The sequence below is a fragment of the Mobula hypostoma genome, chromosome 6 (assembly GCF_963921235.1).
Source record: "Mobula hypostoma chromosome 6, sMobHyp1.1, whole genome shotgun sequence".
Lineage (NCBI taxonomy): Eukaryota > Metazoa > Chordata > Chondrichthyes > Myliobatiformes > Myliobatidae > Mobula > Mobula hypostoma.
The window spans coordinates 184,847,834-184,865,347 of record NC_086102.1 but is presented as its reverse complement, the minus strand read 5'-3'; the positions used below and the strand labels follow the sequence as shown (position 1 = coordinate 184,865,347).

Here is a 17,514-nt window from a genome sequence, read left to right as displayed (position 1 = left end):
TCATATGGTTCCTACTTTCTGTGTATTTCGTTATGATACCAGCAACCCACAAATCTCTACAAAGCTCAAATCTTTACAGAGAGACACTTATGAAAATAAAACCTTACCTGAGATGCAATCCCTTTCCAGTTTCTTACTTTCAATATCACTTCCTATTGCAACCTTGCAACTGTGTGCATTATAGTCACTGACAAGAATTATTGAGATTAAACTTATTTTGCCCAATTCACACAGTGAAGCCTGCTGGTAACAAATTGCCAATAGTGTGTTTTGCTTCTGTTGGTGTACAAGGACTTTGAGTTATTACCAAAAAATGTATTTGTGAGTGATTTAAGATGTTGAAAGTCATAAATATGTACAGCACAGAAAGCAGCCCCCTTTTACCCAACTCACGCATTATGATGTCTGTCTGAGCTGGTCCCATTGGTCCATATTTGTCCCATAACCCTCTAATCCAGGGGTTCTCAAGTTGGGGTCCACGGACCCCTCTGTTAATGGTAAGGCTCCATGGCATTATAAAGGCTAGGAACCCCTGCTCTAAACATGTACCTGTCCTTTAAACATTATAATTATACCAGCCTGTACAGCTTCCTCACATACCCACCATACTCTGTGTGGAAAAGGCCTCCCCTCGGCTCCCTTTTAAATTCTGTCCCCTCTCATCTTAAATCCATGTCCTATAATTTTAGACTCCCCTGCATGGGTGAAAGACTGCAACCATTCACCTTATCCACCCTCTTCATGATTTTATAAATCTGTAAGGTCCCCCCAAGTCCTCTTTGCTTCAGGAATAAAAGTCCCACTGTCTCCACTGTCTCCTCATAACTCAAACCCTCTTGTCTCAGTAACAGCCTCGTGGTTTTTTTCCTGCGCATTTTCCAGATTCATGGCATCCTTCCTATAGCTGCGTGACCAGATCTGTGCAAAATACACCAAGTGTAGTCTCACCAGCAATTTGTACAATGACAACATGATGTCCCATCTCCTGTAATCAATGCCCCGACTATTGAAGGTGAGTGTACTGAGCTCCTCCTTCACTGCCCTGTCTACCTGAGTCACTACATCGAGGGAGCTGTCTACTTCTATCTCTAGGTCACTCTATTCTACATTCTTCAGAGCCCTACCATTCACTGTTAAGTCCTGGTTTAACTTACTAAAATGCAATACTTCACATGTTTGATCCTTGGCCCACTTTCACGGTTCATCTAGGTCCTGTTGGAATCTTAAATAGTCTTCTCCATTGTCCATGATACCAACAGTTTTGACGTCATCTGCAAACTTGTTAACCATCTACTAATTTACAAATTACATTATCATCACAGTCCTGAACAGCAGAATCGGGTTTGAAACCACCAGCATATGTCATGAGATTAGTTGACTTTGCACTAGCAGCACAGAGCAATACCTAAAAATAGAGGGGGAAAAAACTGTGAATTACAGTCTGAATATACATATATATTAAATGGCTAAATTAAATAAGTAATGCAAAAAATAGAAATAAAGAAGTGTTGAGATAGTGTTCAAGGGTTCTATGTCCATTTAGGAATCAGATGGCAGAGGGGAAGAAGCTGTCCTGAATCATTGTGCCTTCAGGCTTCTGTACCTCCTCCCTGATGGTAGCAATGAGGCATGTCGTGGGTGATAGGGATCCTTAATTCCACTTCTGATGATATAAGTTGTATTTTTGACTCATGAGGGACATTTAACATTCCAATTATTATTTCACGATTTGCTTAAATATAATACTGATTAAAATTAGTCACACCTTTTTAATACACCTTGGTTGGCATGGAAACAATGGACCAAAGGGCCTGTTCCTTTGCTGCACTGTTATAGATATGGGAATTAGGACCAAAAGCAAATAACAGTAAATTATGAAAATAAGTCAGCCAGTCAGGCAGTGTCTGAACAGTAGGGGTTCCCAACCGGGGGTTCACCGATCCCTTGGTTAAAGGCAGGGGTCCACGACATTAAAAAAGTTGTGAACCTCTGCTGTAGAGGGAAAAGGAGTCAATAATATAGGTTGATGATATTTCATTATTTGCTGTTCATTTAAATTACATAAGTGCTAGGTAATTGGGTCGTAATGAAAATTTTGGCACATTGGGGTTCATAAATAAAATTATTGAGTACAGGAGATGGGATGTTATGTTGCCGTTTTATAAGACATTGGTGAGACCAAATTTTGAGTATTGTGTGCAGTTTTGGTCACCTACCTACAGGAAAGATGTAAACATGGAAAGAGTGCAGAGAAAATTTACAAGGATGTTGCAGGTCTGGAGGACCTGAGTTATAAGGAAAGATTGAATAGCTTCGGACTTTATTTCTCAGAACATAGAAGATTGAGAAGAGATTTGATAGAGGTATATAAAATTATGAGGGGTTTAAATAGGGTAAATACAAGCAGGCTTTTTCAACTGAGGTTCAGTGGGACTGCAAGTAGAGGTCATGTTTTAAGGGTGAAAGGTGAAAAGTTTAAATGAGAACGTGAGGGAAAACTTCTTCACTCGGAGTGTTGTGAGTGTGGAACGAGCTGCCAGCACAAGTGGTGCATGCAAGCTCGATTTCAATGTTTTAAGAGAAGGTTGGACAAGTATATGGATGGGAGGGCTATGGAGGGCTATGGTCACGGTGCAGGTCGATGGAAGTGGGCAGTTTAAATGACTCGGCATGGACTAGATGGGCCAAAGGGCCTGTTTCAGTGTTGTACTTTTCTATGACTCTACTATAGACCTGATATAAGTAGCTATCTTTGCTTAGTGACACACAAAATGCTGGAGGAACTCAGCAAGTCAGGCGGAATCTCTGGGGGGAAATAAACAATCGACGGAGGATGAGAGGTGACCTGATAGAGGTGTATAAGATGATGAGAGGCATTGATCGTGTGGATAATCAGAGGCTTTTTCCCAGGGCTGAAATGGTTGCCACAAGAGGATAGAGGTTTAAGGTGCTGGGGGGATAGGTACAGAGGACATGTCAGGGTAAGCTTTTTACTCAAGAGAATGGTGAGTGTGTGGAATAGGTTGCCGGTAACAGTGGTGGAGGCGGATACGATAGGGCCTTTTAAGAGACTTTTGGATAGGTACATGGAGCTTAGAAAAATAGAGGGCTATGGGTAACCGTAGTAATTTCGTAAGATAGGGACATGTTCGGCACAACTTTGTGGGCTGAAGGGCCTGTATTGTGCTGTAGATTTTCTATGTTTCTATTTTGGGCTGAGACCCTTCATGGGGACTGGGAAGGAAGTGGGCTGAAACCAGAATAAGCAGGTGCAGGGAGGAGAAGGTTTGCAAACTGGCAGGTGAAGGGTGAGACCAGGGGAGGGGAGAAGGTGGGTGGGTGGGGAAGTAGGGATGGAGTGAGAAGGCAGGAGGTGGTAGGTCTTCAGAGATGTTAATACCCAGCAAATAGAAACTTCCTGTTACTGATCCCTCAATGAGGTCTGGTGTGTGATCCTCAACTTCCCCTTCCTGAAGTCTACAATCAGCTCCTTGGTCTTAGTGACGCTGAGTGCAGGGTTGTTGTGACACCACTCAACTGTAATATTGATGTGACTCGGACACCGGTGTAGATTGAACAACCAACGTTTATTCACCAGACTTCCATTTTTTTTTTAAACCTTTTTCCACATCCTGACGTCATACGCACTCTGATGCTACGAATACTCACACAATACATTACATCCCCCTCCTCAAGATTTTTTTTTCTTTTTACAACACTGTGAATTAGCAAAACAATGCCTCTAGGTATGCCCTTCTCACAGTGTAACAACCATGACATAAACTAAAAAAATCTTACCTTCTTGTACTGTACTCTGCATTGTATTTTACAATACTAACAGCAGTGTATTTTCTTTTACTAACATAGACTAATAAACCTTTTATTTCACACCTTGGAACTTATGACATGTGTGACTTTGCCTCAAACTGTATGTCTAGTCTCTGTATGTAGCTGGAAGTTTGACTTGTCTCCCAGACCGTGTGTGATACAACTGTGACTGTGCTTGTCCTTCATCCGTGTCAGTCTCTCCAGTGACCTCTGTGTCTTTGGGGTCTGCATCACTCTTGGTGTCATTTGTTTCCATGTCTGTACATGTGGAAATGTCCTGTGCATCTGTACGTGAAAACTCACTCTCGCCTGTCTTCAGCAGATGCTTCCTGTTCCTCCTGTAGACTCTTCCATCCGGTGTGCGAACTATGAAGGATCTTGGTTGCTGATGTCTGTTCACAACCACAGCGGGTTGCCAAGTGTCCCCTCTCTGTATTCTGACATTTTCACCTGTATGCAGATCTGGCAACTGTCTTGTATGTCTGTCATAGTAGCTCTTTTGCTTTATTTGCTTGTACTTTTGCTTGTCACGTACTTGAACATTACCTTCAGGAGTCAGTAGAGTTGTGGATGTTGGCAGTTTGGACTTCAGACGACGTCCCATCAACAGCTGCACAGGAGAGAACCCCACACCCTCAATCGGTGTGTTGTGGTATTCAAGCAGAGCAATGTGAGGGTCACCATTGCTGCTATATACCTTCTTGAGCATGTTCTTGACAGCTTGTACAGTTCTCTCTGCTTGTCCATTAGACTGAGCATGCCCTGGACTGGAAGTAACATGTTGAAATTCCCAGCTTTCTGAGAACCCTCTGAACTCACCACTGGCATATTGTGGACCATTGTCACTAACGACGATATCAGAAATACCATGTCTTACAAATGACGACTTCATTACGGTAATGACACCTTGGCTGGATGTGTCACTTAACTTGGTGATCTCTGGATATTTTGAATAGTAGTCCACACAAAGCAGATATTCTGTACCGTTGTTGTGAAAGAGATCTGTGCCAATCTTCTCCCATGGTCTTCCTGGTAGTGGGTGGGGAAGCAGAGGCTCTCTTGGATTGCTGTTTTTGTTTTCATTACAGACAGCACACTGAGACACAATGTCCTCTATCTGAGTTGACATGCCTGGCCAATAGAGAATGTCTCTTGCTCTTTCTTTACATTTCACTAACCCCAGGTGTGACTCATGAATTCTGTTGAGCATTTCCTGTCTCATTTGGTTTGGTACGATGAGTTTTGCCGTTTTGAACATTAGTCCTGATGCATAGCTGATTTCCTCTTTAAATGTCTAGTATTTCTGCATTTCCTTTGGAACATCTTCCTGTTGGCCATCCATTCATTGTAATGTCTCTTAGTATTTGCATTTCAGGATCATCTGCAGTCACTTTCCTGAACATGTTCAACTTCTCCTCAGAGATGGGTAGCTGAGGTGTAACCCAGTTGACCTCCAGATCTCTTCCTAGCAACTCTTCCTTTCGCTCTTTGAGGTAAGCACGGCTCAAAGCATCAGTGATGTGCAGTTCTTTTCCTGGCTTATAGATGACTGTGAGAGTGTACCTCTGTAGCCTGAGAAGCATCCTTTGCAGCCTCATAGGAGCTTGGTGGAGTGGCTCTTTGAAGATGCTCTCAAGTGGTTTGTGATCACTCTCAACCTGGATTTCTTTGCCATATACATATTCGTGGAACTTCTCACACCCATAAACTATGGCGAGCAATTCCTTCTCGATTTGAGCATATCGGCATTGGCAGTCCATAAGTGCTCATGATCCATACGCCACAGGCCTCCCATCCTGCAGTATAAGAAGCTCCTATTCCCTCCGAACTGGCATCCACAGACATCGTCACCGGTTTATTGACATCATAGAACTTGAGTGCTGGTGCATTGGTAACCAACTGCTTCAATGTGTCAAAACTTTTCTTTTGTTCGTCTTCCCAATGCCATCCAGTGTTGCTTTCTAGTAGCTTTCGGAGTGGAGCGCTGACCTCTGATAAGTTGGGAATGAATTTGGCAAGATACTGTATCATGCCCATGGACCTCGATAGTTCTTGCTTGTCTTTGGGTGGTGGTAGCTGTACCACAGCTCTGACCTTTTCATCATCTGGTTTTAGCCCATCAGCACTGAGCACATGACCTATGTATTTGATCTCTGTAGTTCTGATCTTACATTTACTTTTGTTCAGTTTTAGGTTGTACTCACGTGCTCTGTCCAGGAGCTTCCTCAGTCTCTGATCATGTTCCTCAGTTGTGTCACCCCATATCAGCAAATCATCAATGACGTTGACCACCCCATCCAGGCCTTCAGTCATTTGTGCCACGGATCTCTGGAATACCTCTGATGCAGAAGAAATCCCAAAGGGTAGATGCAGGAAACGATATCTCCCTGTGGGCGTGTTGAAAGTGCATAATTTGGAACTTTCTTCATCCAGCTTGATCTGCCAGAAGCCTTGATTTGCGTCTAATACTGAAAAGTATTTTGCATTAGGCCTGCGGGAGACAACCTCTTCAACCATGAGCAGCGGATAGTGCTCTCTTTTGATGGCTTGGTTGAGATCTTGTGGATCCATGGAAATCCTTGTCTTTTTTTCTGTGACCACTGTCACCATACTATTCACCCAGTCGGTCGGTTCTATTTGTCTTGTTATGACTCCCATTTGTTCCATTCTGTGTAGCTCCTCCACTACTCGATCCGTGAGAGCTACTGGAATCTTTCTTGGGGCATGCATGACTGGTGCAATAGTTGGATCAATCTGGATATGGTGTTTCCCTGGTAAACATCCTAATCCAGAAAACAATTTATCAAAGTCTTTGAGAATGTCATTTTCTTTTTCAACACCATAGGTTCACTTCACCAGGCCTAGCTTTGTGCATGTTGCTTTGCCCAATATTGTTGAAACATGTTGCCGCACTATTTCAAACTCGATCTTGTATTTTTGACCTTTGTACACACAGGAGAGTGCTTTTTTGCCGAGTGGTGCTGTCTTGTGGCCGAAATATGCAACAAGCTTGCTGGTGGATTTGCCCAGTCTTCCTCTGATGTCCAGTGAGTTGAATGTTTCTGCCGACATTACATTGCACTTTGCCCCAGTGTCAAGCTTAAATGTCACTTTCCTCCTGTTTATTATCAGATCTTGGGTCCAATCATCTTCATCCTCCATCTCTGCATTGTCAATATTCTTGATGCATACCTCCTGTTCCACTTCAACTGTGCCAATGAACATGTCACTGTTGCCCTCACTCTGTTCCACAGCATGCATTTTCCTTGCGTGCTCCTTCGATCTGCACACCTTTGCAAAGTGATTTCTTTTCTGGCATAACTTGCATGTCTGACCAAAGGCTGGACATTTTCTGTATCCATTTTTATAACCACACCTGTTGCAATTAACTTCCTTTTGATCATCCTGTGGAGCTGGCTTTGTCCTACTCTTGTCAGTTTTCGTGGTTTTTACTTTGTGCACTTCAATCTCTTCATTGAACACTTTGACCTGACTTGACGTGATCTTGCTGGCACGGCAAACATCAATCGCCTTTTCTAATGTAAGATCTGCCTCTCTCAATAGCTTGCCTCTCACTTGAACATCTCGTATGCCGCATACAATCCTGTCACGTATTAAAGAATCATGCAATTGTCCGAACTCAGTCTTTTGCCTTGCTCTTTAAATCTGGTACGTAGGCGTCTATAGTCTCTATTGGTCCTTGAGCCCTCGTGAAAAACCGGTGTCGGATGAACGGTAAGTTTTTTCTCGGTTCGCAGTAATCTTGAAACTTTTTCTTCAACACTTCAATTTTATCTTGCTGATCATCTTGGAAGACAAACGTGTTGCAAACCTTTATTGCCTCTTCTCCCGCTACGTGCAGAAACGTAGCACACTGCACTTTCTCCGTCTTTTCAGCTAGGCCGCTAGCGGTGCAAAACAGCTCAAACTTCTGCATCCATATTTTCCAATTCTCAGCAAGATTACCTTGTCGGCTTAAACCTGACGGTGGCTGTAACTGTGACATCTTTTACGTGTCTTCTCTTCCTTTTTATTTTTCGCGTTTTCTTCTGACACCATGTAATATTGATGTGACTCGGACATCGGTGTAGATTGAACAACCAAAGTTTATTCACCAGACTTCCATTTTTTTTTAAACCCTTTTCCACGTCCTGACGTCATACGCACTCTGATGCTACGAATACTCACACAATACATTACATGCCCCTTCTCACCATCTGAAATTTTGCCAGCATCAGTTAAGGGAGGTGATAGGAAGGTGTGAGAGGTTTACCAGATAGAGAATGGAAAAGGAGAGAAGGATGTTGTGAGTAATTACTGGACATTAGAGAAACTGATGTTCATGCATTAGGTTGGAGACTACCCAAGTGGATACCCAGTGTTGCTCCTTCAGCCTAAGTTTAGCAGAGGAGGAGAAGTTCCTCCAGCATTTTGTATGCGTTGTTCTAGCTATACCAGATCCCCTATTTATACTTTATGTCCTTGTTTAGTAGGTTTCCATTTTTTTTACCCAACATTATGGAATTTCGAACATAGAATATAACCACCTACAATGTTGTGCCAACCTTTTAACCTGCTAGATTTACAAGGATGTTGCCTGGATTGGGGAGCGTGCCTTATGAGAATAGGCTGAGTGAACTCGGCCTTTTCGCCTTGGAGCGACGGAGGATGAGAGGTGACCTGATAGAGGTGTACAAGATAATGAGAGGCATTGATCGTGTGGATAAGACCATAAGACAATAAGACAAAGGGGCAGAAGTCGGCCATTCAGCCCATCGAGTCTGCTCCGCCATTTTATCATGAGCTGATCCATTCTCCCATTTAGTCCCACTCCCCCACCTTCTCACCATAACCTTTGATGCCCTGGCTACTCAGATACCTATCAATCTCTGCCTTAAATACACCCAGTGACTTGGCCTCCACTGCCATTCATGGCAACAAATTCAATAGATTCACCATTCTCTGGCTAAAAAAATTTCTTCGCATTTCTGTTCTGAATGGGCGCCCTTCAATCCTTAAGTCATGCCTCTCGTACTAGACTCCCCCATCATGGGAAATAACTTTGCCACTTCCATTCTGTCCATGCCTTCCAACATTCGAAATGTTTCTATGAGATCTCCCCTCATTCTTCTAAACTCCAAGGAATACAGTCCAAGAGCGGACAAACGTTCCTCATATATTAACCCTCTCATTCCCGGAATCATTCTAGTGAATCTTCTCTGTACCCTCTCCCGTGTCAGCACATCCTTTCTTAAATAAGGAAATCAAAACTGCCCACAGTACTCCAAGTGAGGTAGAATGGGATAGTCAGAGGCTTTTCCCCAGGGCTGAAATGGCTAGCACAAGAGGGCATAATTTTAAGGTGCTTGGAAGTAGGTACAGAGGAGATGTCGGGTAAGTTTTTTTATGCAGAGAGTGGTGAGTGCGTGGAATGGGCTTCTGGTGGCGGTTGTGGAGGTGGATACGATAGGGTCTTTTAAGAGACTCCTGGATGGTAGTTCCAGGGTAAGGGCATATTCGGCACAGCTTTGTGGGCCGAAGGGCCTGTATTATGCTGTAGGTTTTCTATGTTTCTACTCTAAGGTCAGTCTAACTCCTCTCTCCCATATAACTCTCCATTTTTTTCTTACATCAATATACCTTTCCAAGAGTCTCATAAATGTCCCTAATGTATCTGCCTCTACCATCACCCTTGGCTTTTCATTCCATGCACTCACCACTCTCTGTGTATTTAAAAAAAACAGTTTACCGCTGACATCAGCTCTATACTTTCCTCTAATCACCTTAAAATTATGCCCCCTTGTAAGAGCCATTTCCATCCTGAAAAAAAGTCATCTTGTACACCTTTATCAAGTCACTTCTCGTTTTTCTTTGCTTCAAAGAGAAAACCCCAAGGTCGTTCAGTCTGTCCTCATAAGACCTGTTCTGTAATCTAGGCAACAACATGGTAAATCTCCTCTGCACCCTCTCTAAAGCTTCCACAAACTTCCTATAATGAGGCAACCAGAACTGAACACAGTATTCCAAGTGTGATCTAACCAGGGTTTTATAGAGTTGTGACAGAATCAGAATCAGAATCAGATTTATTATCACCAGCATGTGACGTGAAATTTGTTAACTTAGTAACAACAGTTCAATGCAATACATAATGTAGCAGAGAAAAAAAAATAAAATAAATATAATAATAAATAAGTAAATCAATTACAGTATATGTATATTGAACAGATTTTTTAAAAAGTGCAAAAACAGAATTACTATATATGTTTTTTTAATAAGTGAAACAGTGTCCAAAGATTCAATGTCTATTTAGGAATCAGATGGAAGAGAAGAAGAAGCTGTTCCTGAATCACTGAGTGTGTGCCTTCAGGTTTCTGTACCTCCTACCTGATGGTATCAGTGAGAAAAGGGCATGCCCTGGGTGCTGGAGGTCCTTAATAATGGACACTACCTTTCTGAGGCACCACTCCTTGAAGATGTCCTCGATACTTTGTAGGCTAGTACCCAACATGGAGCTGACTAGACTTACAACTTTCTGCTGCTTCTTTCAGTCCTGTGCAGTAGCCCCTCCATACCAGACAGTGATGCAGCCTGTCAGAATGCTCTCCATGGTCCAACTATAGAAGTTTTTGGGTGTATGTGTTGACATGCCAGATCTCTTCAAATTTCTAATAAAGTATAGCCGCTGTCTTGCCTTCTTTATAACTACATCGATATGTTGGGACCAGGTTAGATCCTCAGAGATCTTGACCCCCAGGAACTTGAAGCTTCTCACTCTCTCCACTTCTGATCCCTCTGAAGATTAGTATGTGTTCCTTCGTCTTACCCTTCCTGAAGTTCACAATCAGTTCTTTCGTCTTACTGACATTGAGTGCCAGGTTGTTGCTATGGCACCACTCCACTAGTTGGCATATCTCACTCCTGTATGCCCTCTCATCACCACCTGAGATTCTACCAACAATGGTTGTATCGACTCCAAAATCTCTTTGTTCCCCCACCCTGCTAAGAATACAGCCAGTAACCCTGTAGTCTGTGACAAATTCAACTATCCAGAGTGGATCACCTCATACTCCACCTCAAACTACATTCTTGCTTCTTTGTTAAAGCCAATTCTGAAGCCACACAGCCAAGTTTCCATAGATCCCATGCCTCCTAATCTTCTGAATGGGCTTACCATGGGGAACCTTATCAAATGCCTTACTAAAATCTATATGCACCACATGCACTGCTCTACCTTCATAAATATGCTTTGTCACTTCCTCAAAGTATTCAGTCTGTCTCTCACAAAAGGCATGCTGGCTAACCCTAATCCGAATGCTCACAAATCCTGTCTCTAAGGATCTTCTCCAATAATTTCCCCACAAGGATCAAAAGTACATTTATTATCAAAGTATGTATGCAGTATGGAAACCGGCATGATGGGCCACAAGGCTCATGACAGACTTCAATGTTAAAATAAATGTATGCAGTATACAACCCTGAGATTCATGTTCCACGAAAGAAAGACAACCATGGAAGCTGTTCAATGAAAAACGTCAATCCCCCCCACGCAAAAAGCAACGATTTGCACAAACAGCAACAAGAACATCAAACCCACCTCCTCACGCAAAAAAAAACAAATTGTGCAAACTGCAACAAGAACATCAAACCCACCTCCCCACGCAAAAAACAACAAATTGCACAAACTGCAACAAGAACATCAAACCCACCTCCCCACGCAAAAAACAACAAATTGCACAAACAGCAACAAGAACATCAAACCCACCTCCCCATGCAAAAAAAACAAATTGTGCAAACTGCAAGAAGAACATCAAACCCACTTCCCCACGCAAAAAACAACAAATTGCACAAACAGCAACAAGAACTCAAACCCACCTCCCCACGCAAAAAAAACTAATTGTGCAAATGGCAACAAGAACATCACACCCCCCCTCCCCCACTCCTCACACAAAAAAAAACAAATTGTGCAAATGGCAACAAGAAAGAATGAGCACCACTGAAGACTGGCTGATGTATACTCACTAGTTTATTATTAAGATGGTGATTCGGTGTGTTTCTTGGAATATTAACAGTGTTTTGTTGTATAGGCAATGTCTCAGGAGTTCCAAAAGGTTTTTACAAAGCAGCCAAAAACTGCGGGTCCTATTGATCAGCCGAAATCCACGGGTAGGTCACTGTTTATTGCAAATGCTGATTAGATCTTGTTTATTTTCCCAGACCACAAACAGATTAAAAAATATATACTTTGTTGCCAAGTGCAAGGTTTCTTCATCTTTGTTAGATTGTAAATATTTAAAACTCCAATAAAAATACTTTGCTTCCTCTTCTTCACTCTCTCTGAAGATTTTCTTTTAAGTAAATACTCCACTAAATCTTTTAAAGGAAATTCGTGAGTCCTTTTCAGGCTTGCTTCCACAATGTCAGGAAGTGAAAATGAACTGAGCAGTAAAGTTACTGGATATGGTTAATAACAAGTTTTGAGGTTACAGACACAGGGAAAATGTAATATCTTCATCCTTGGGCCACTGAAAATTGATGCTGTGCATTCTACAGTGAGAAATGCATTTTCTGCATGCCCACGGTCCTTTTCATCACTTATTATGCATCTTGGAATAACGTCTAGATCCCGAGAAGGCTACCGTTCACACAACATGCAAGCAACTCATGGAAACTCAGGAGAAATCAGCCTGTCTAGTTCAGTCCCTTCCAAACAACATCTGTGAAACCTCGCACACTCTTGGTTTTTTTCAATAATTTCAGGTTCCCTGGCCCCCATCATCTTATTTTTACCATGGAAGACCAGTCCCTATACACCTCCATCCCCACCAGGAAGGTCTCAAAGCTCTCTTGTTTTTTTCTGGATACCAGAGCTAACCAGTTCCCCTCCACCACTCTCCTCCGCCGAGCAGAACTTGTCCTCACTCTAAGTAATTTCTCCTTTGGCTCCTCCCACTTCTTTCACACAAAGGGGATAGCCATGAGCACTCAATAGGTCCCAGCTATGCTTGTCTGTTTGTCGGCTACGTGGAACAGTCCATGTTCCAAGCCTACACTGGTGACCATCCCGCACTTTTCCGATGCTACATCGATGACTGCATTGATGCTGCTTCTTGCACCCGTGCTGAACTCGTCAACTTCATCCACTTTGCCTCCAGCTTCCACCCTGCCTTCAAATTGACCTGGCCCATTTCCGACACCTCCCTTCCCTTTCTCCATCTCACTGTCTCTGTCTCCGGACTGAGCTTATCCACCAATGTCTATTACAAACCCATGGACTCTCACAGCGACCTGGACTACACCTCATCCCACCCTGCTACTTGTAACAACACCATCCCCTTCTCTCAATCCCACCGTCTCCGCTGCATCTGCTCTCCAGATGAGGCTTTTCATTCTAAAACAAAGGAGATGTCCTTTTTCAAAGAAAGGGGATTCCTTTCCTCCACCATCAACGCTGCCCTCAACTACGTTTCTTCCATTTCATGCACAACTGCTCTTAAACCGCATCCTCCTGTCACCATACCAGGGATCGGGTTCCTCTTTTCCTCAACTACCACTCTACTGGCCTCCACGTCCAACACATAATTCTCCAAAACCTCCACCACCTCCAACGGAATCCCACTACCAAGCACATCTTTCCCTCCCGCCCCCACTTTCTGCTTTCAGCAGGGATCGGTCCCTGCACGACTCCCTTGTCCATTCATTCCTCCTGGCAGTTATCCTTCCAAGCAGAATATGTGCTACACTTACCTCTGTACTTCCTCCCTCACATTCAGGGCCCTGAACAGTCCTACCAGGTGAAGTGACACTTCACCTGTGAGTCTGTTGTGGTCATATACTGTGTTTGGTGCTCCCGGTGTGGCCTCCTGTATATCAGTGAGACCCAGCATAGTTTGGGAGATCACTTTGCCGAGCATCTACGCTCCATCCGCCAGAACAAGTGGGATCTCCCAGTAGCCACCTGTTTTAATTCCATTTCCCATTCCTATTCCGATATTTCCATCCACGGCTTCGTCCACTGTCGTGATGAGGCTACAGTTATATTGGAACAACAACACCTTATATTTTATTTGGGTAGCCTCCAACCTGTTGGCACAAATATCGGTTTCTCAAACTTCTGGTAATGCTCCCCACACCCCCCTTCGCTGCTTCCCATCCCCTTATCCCTCCCCCCTCATCTTATCTCCTTGCCCACCCATCGCCTCCCTCTGGTGCTCCTCCCTTTTTCTTTCTTCCATGGCCTTCTGTCTCTTTCACCAATTAACTTCCCAGCTCTTTACTTCATCCCTCCCCCCCCAGCTTTATTTCATCCCTCCACCTATCATCTTGTATTTCTCTCCCCTCCCTCACCTTTTAAATCTACTCCTCAGCTTTTTTTCTCCAGTCCTACTAAAGGGTTTCGGCCCGAAACGTCAATCGTACTGTTTTCCATATATGTTGCCTGGCCTGCTGAGTTCCTCCAGCATTTTGTGTGAGTTGCTTGGATTTCCAGCATCTGCAGATTTTCTCTTGTCTGTCTAGATCTTGATGGTTTATTCCCTATATCCACCTTTTTGTCAGGAGGTCTCGACCTTGCCATGCCTGATTGCAAAAAACAGAAAAATGTGAGGACTGCATAAGCAATGTATTATCATGTTTCTAAAGACTATTTGATTAGTAAAATAAAATGTTCTATGAAGAAATGTATAATTGAGGAGATACCTTGGAACCATTTTACAGGTCTTTTCATTGGAAACCTCTCTGAGACTACACCCGGTCAGGCTGAAATGCTCGTAGGACCAATTTTACTACAGATGGTACCAGGAGATATTACAAAGGAGAGCACAGATGTCATTGTCAACTCATCAAATGACAATTTTACACTAAAAGCAGGTATTTTAACACATTGTTCCAAGATAATTTGAAGAAGAACCCAATTCCCATAATTTTCGTATTGATTTTACTCGCTTAGAATTGGCTGTATTTTACTGTAATTGTACGATGGTGCCTTGCTGTTATTGCAACTTTTAACATTGTAGATGTAATTAAATTGGAAAATCCAATGTCCCAAAGGTTTCAAAGTATATTAAATATCAGAGTAGCTATAAGGTATACAACCTAAAATTTGTTCTCTTCACAGACATCCATGAAACAAAGAAACCCCATAGAATGATAGAAACATCGAAAACCTGAAGTCCGCCTTGCACAAAGGTATCGACCCTCCCCCACGCCAGCAGAAGCCCTGACTCCCCACCCACCATTCAAGTCTCTGTCTCCGTCCCCCACACTCTCTCCCACCTCCCTTCTCCCCCACTCCCACTCCCCCCATCTCTGTTTGTCTGTCTCTATATTTCTATCTCTCTCGTTCGCTCATTTGCAAAAATGAGAGCGGGAACCAGCAACTCGCTGTTCCTCCTTTCTCAGGGACAAACAGGCACACACTCTCCATCATAAAAGAGAGAGGGGGATTGCTTGAGCACGGGACTTCCTTCAAGAGCAGCTGGTGATCAGCAAATACACCGTCTGCTGTCTTGATGTTTCAGTCCCTCATAGCACTTCAGTTAGTGAAATCTGCAAGGAACCGGGTCACCCACGACTTCCGACCTCCCAGCCCCAAAGGTGTGCATCTTCCAGGCAGTTCCTGAGATCGTGAAGCACTCGGCCACAGTCAGGAATCTGCCGAGTATGCCTGCTGCTCTATAGGTCCCATATTGCAGTCAGTACAGATAGACACTAACAGATTTAGTCATTGCAAAGCATTGCAAAATGAAGTAATTCTGTTATGGATCTGTTGAGTATACCTACAAGAATATTAATCTCAGGGTTGTATATATTTTATACTTTATTGTCGCCAAACAATTGGTACTAGAACATACAATCATCACAGCGATATTTGATTCTGCGCTTCACACTCCCTGGATTACAAATATTAAATATTAAGAATATTAAAAATAGTTAAAATTAGTAAATATTAAAATTTTAAATTAGAAATCATAAATAGAAAATAGAAAAATGGGAAGTAAGATGGTGCAAAAAGACCGAGAGGCAGATCCGGATATTTGGAGGGTACGGCCCAGATCCGGGTCAGGATCTGAAATTCAGCAGTCTTATCACAGTTGGAAAGAAACTATTTCCAAATCTGGCCGTACGAGTCTTCAAAGGTGACATACAAGAACTTTGATAATAAATTTACTTTGAATTGCTAACCTTCTCTGTTGAAGATAAATTAAAAAGTTAAGGCTAACACATATGGGATCAAAGGATTTATTTTAATGAAGGACAATTACTGCTGAAGAAACTCTCAAATGTTGGTTATGAGTTTTACGTGGATGTCATCTCATTTGATAAGGAGAAAGTAAGTACTTTTTCAGGTGGTTTTTAAAGCAAATGTAGTCTGTCTCTTATCTTTATTTCGCTAGCCACAGTATATTTTCTGTATAAGATTTGAAGTCAGCTTTAGTTTGTTTTTTATATGTTGTGGATTGTGCTGTGCCTCATTCAATGAATCACAGACACTGCATAGAAATGGGACTTCAGTCCACCGTCCTTCAAGTACCCTTTTTCTTTCACACTAATATTATCCTGACCCAGTTTATTCTCTGTACATTCCCACCATCTACCACTTACCAATATTTATTTATTTTATTTAGTGACAGCGCCCTTTTGGCCCTTCAAGTCACGCTGCCCCAGCAACCCCTGACAAGCCCGATTAACCCTAACCTAATCACGGGAAAATAATTAACCTACCTGGTACATCTTTGGACTGTGGAAGGAAACCAGCAAACCCAGAGAAAACTTTTGCATTCCATGGGGAGGCTGTTCAGACTCCTTACGGAATAGAATTGAACTCTGGAGCACCCTGAGCTGGAATAGCATCGTGCTAACGGCTATCCTGACATGGTGCCCAATGTACTACGGGAATTTACAGCAGTTAATTAACTAACTCCAACAATTCTAGCATGGGGGAGGAAACTTCAACATTTGGAGTCTTTGGCTTTTCAATGTTTCCATCATTCCACACAGTCACAAGGAGCATGTGCAAACTCCACATAGACAGCACACAAGGACCGAGTTGAACTCATCGGATCTGCAAGTGTGCCGCTGAGGACACTTCTGTCCAATTGATCATCATCTTGATGTTTCTTTCCTCATTCAGAGATGCTCCATGAGTGATTCCTCAATGGAATAGATTCCAGATTAGCAATGATTTCAGACGCTTACAAAATGCCCCATTGAGGTCATCAGTAGACACCATGCTGAAAGAAAAATCTGGCCTTTGTTTGGTTTACAATAAAGCAGGATCATACTTAATCACATCTCATTTTGTCAAAAAGGAAAACTAAAAATGGAGACAATAAAAAGAGACAGTACTCGGATTTGTGATGCCAAGACATACCTGTTTATTATTAGAATTAATCCACCAGCAATACTGTTAAGTTTAGATCTCTGTCAATTCATGCACACTTACTTTTAAAGTATCAAATATGATCAATAAAAAGGCAGTTGTTGGTTAGGAACAGAGTTCCTCCAGCGTTTTGTGTGTGTTACTCTGGTTAAGAATATTCTGGTTTTCCTATTAAATCAATCAACTCGTTTGTAATTAAATTTCAGGTGTCTCCAAGGCGATTTTAGATGCTGCTGGTCCAACTGTGGAAGCTGAGTGCCATCAGAAAGGTTTGGAATTTGTTTTCTTTTACAGACCCAAACAGCTTC

The 17,514-nt window shown here is 42.7% G+C and overlaps 1 protein-coding gene across 1 annotated transcript in view; it reads left to right on the top strand.

Annotated features, from left to right (window-relative positions):
• The window catches only part of LOC134348677 (protein mono-ADP-ribosyltransferase PARP14-like), a 98,732-nt gene that overhangs the window by 50,910 nt on the left and 30,308 nt on the right, over positions 1-17,514 (top strand). The window contains 3 exon segments of the mRNA XM_063052449.1: positions 11,913-11,991; positions 14,542-14,694; positions 17,413-17,475. Coding sequence (XP_062908519.1) covers positions 11,913-11,991; positions 14,542-14,694; positions 17,413-17,475 — 295 coding nt within the window.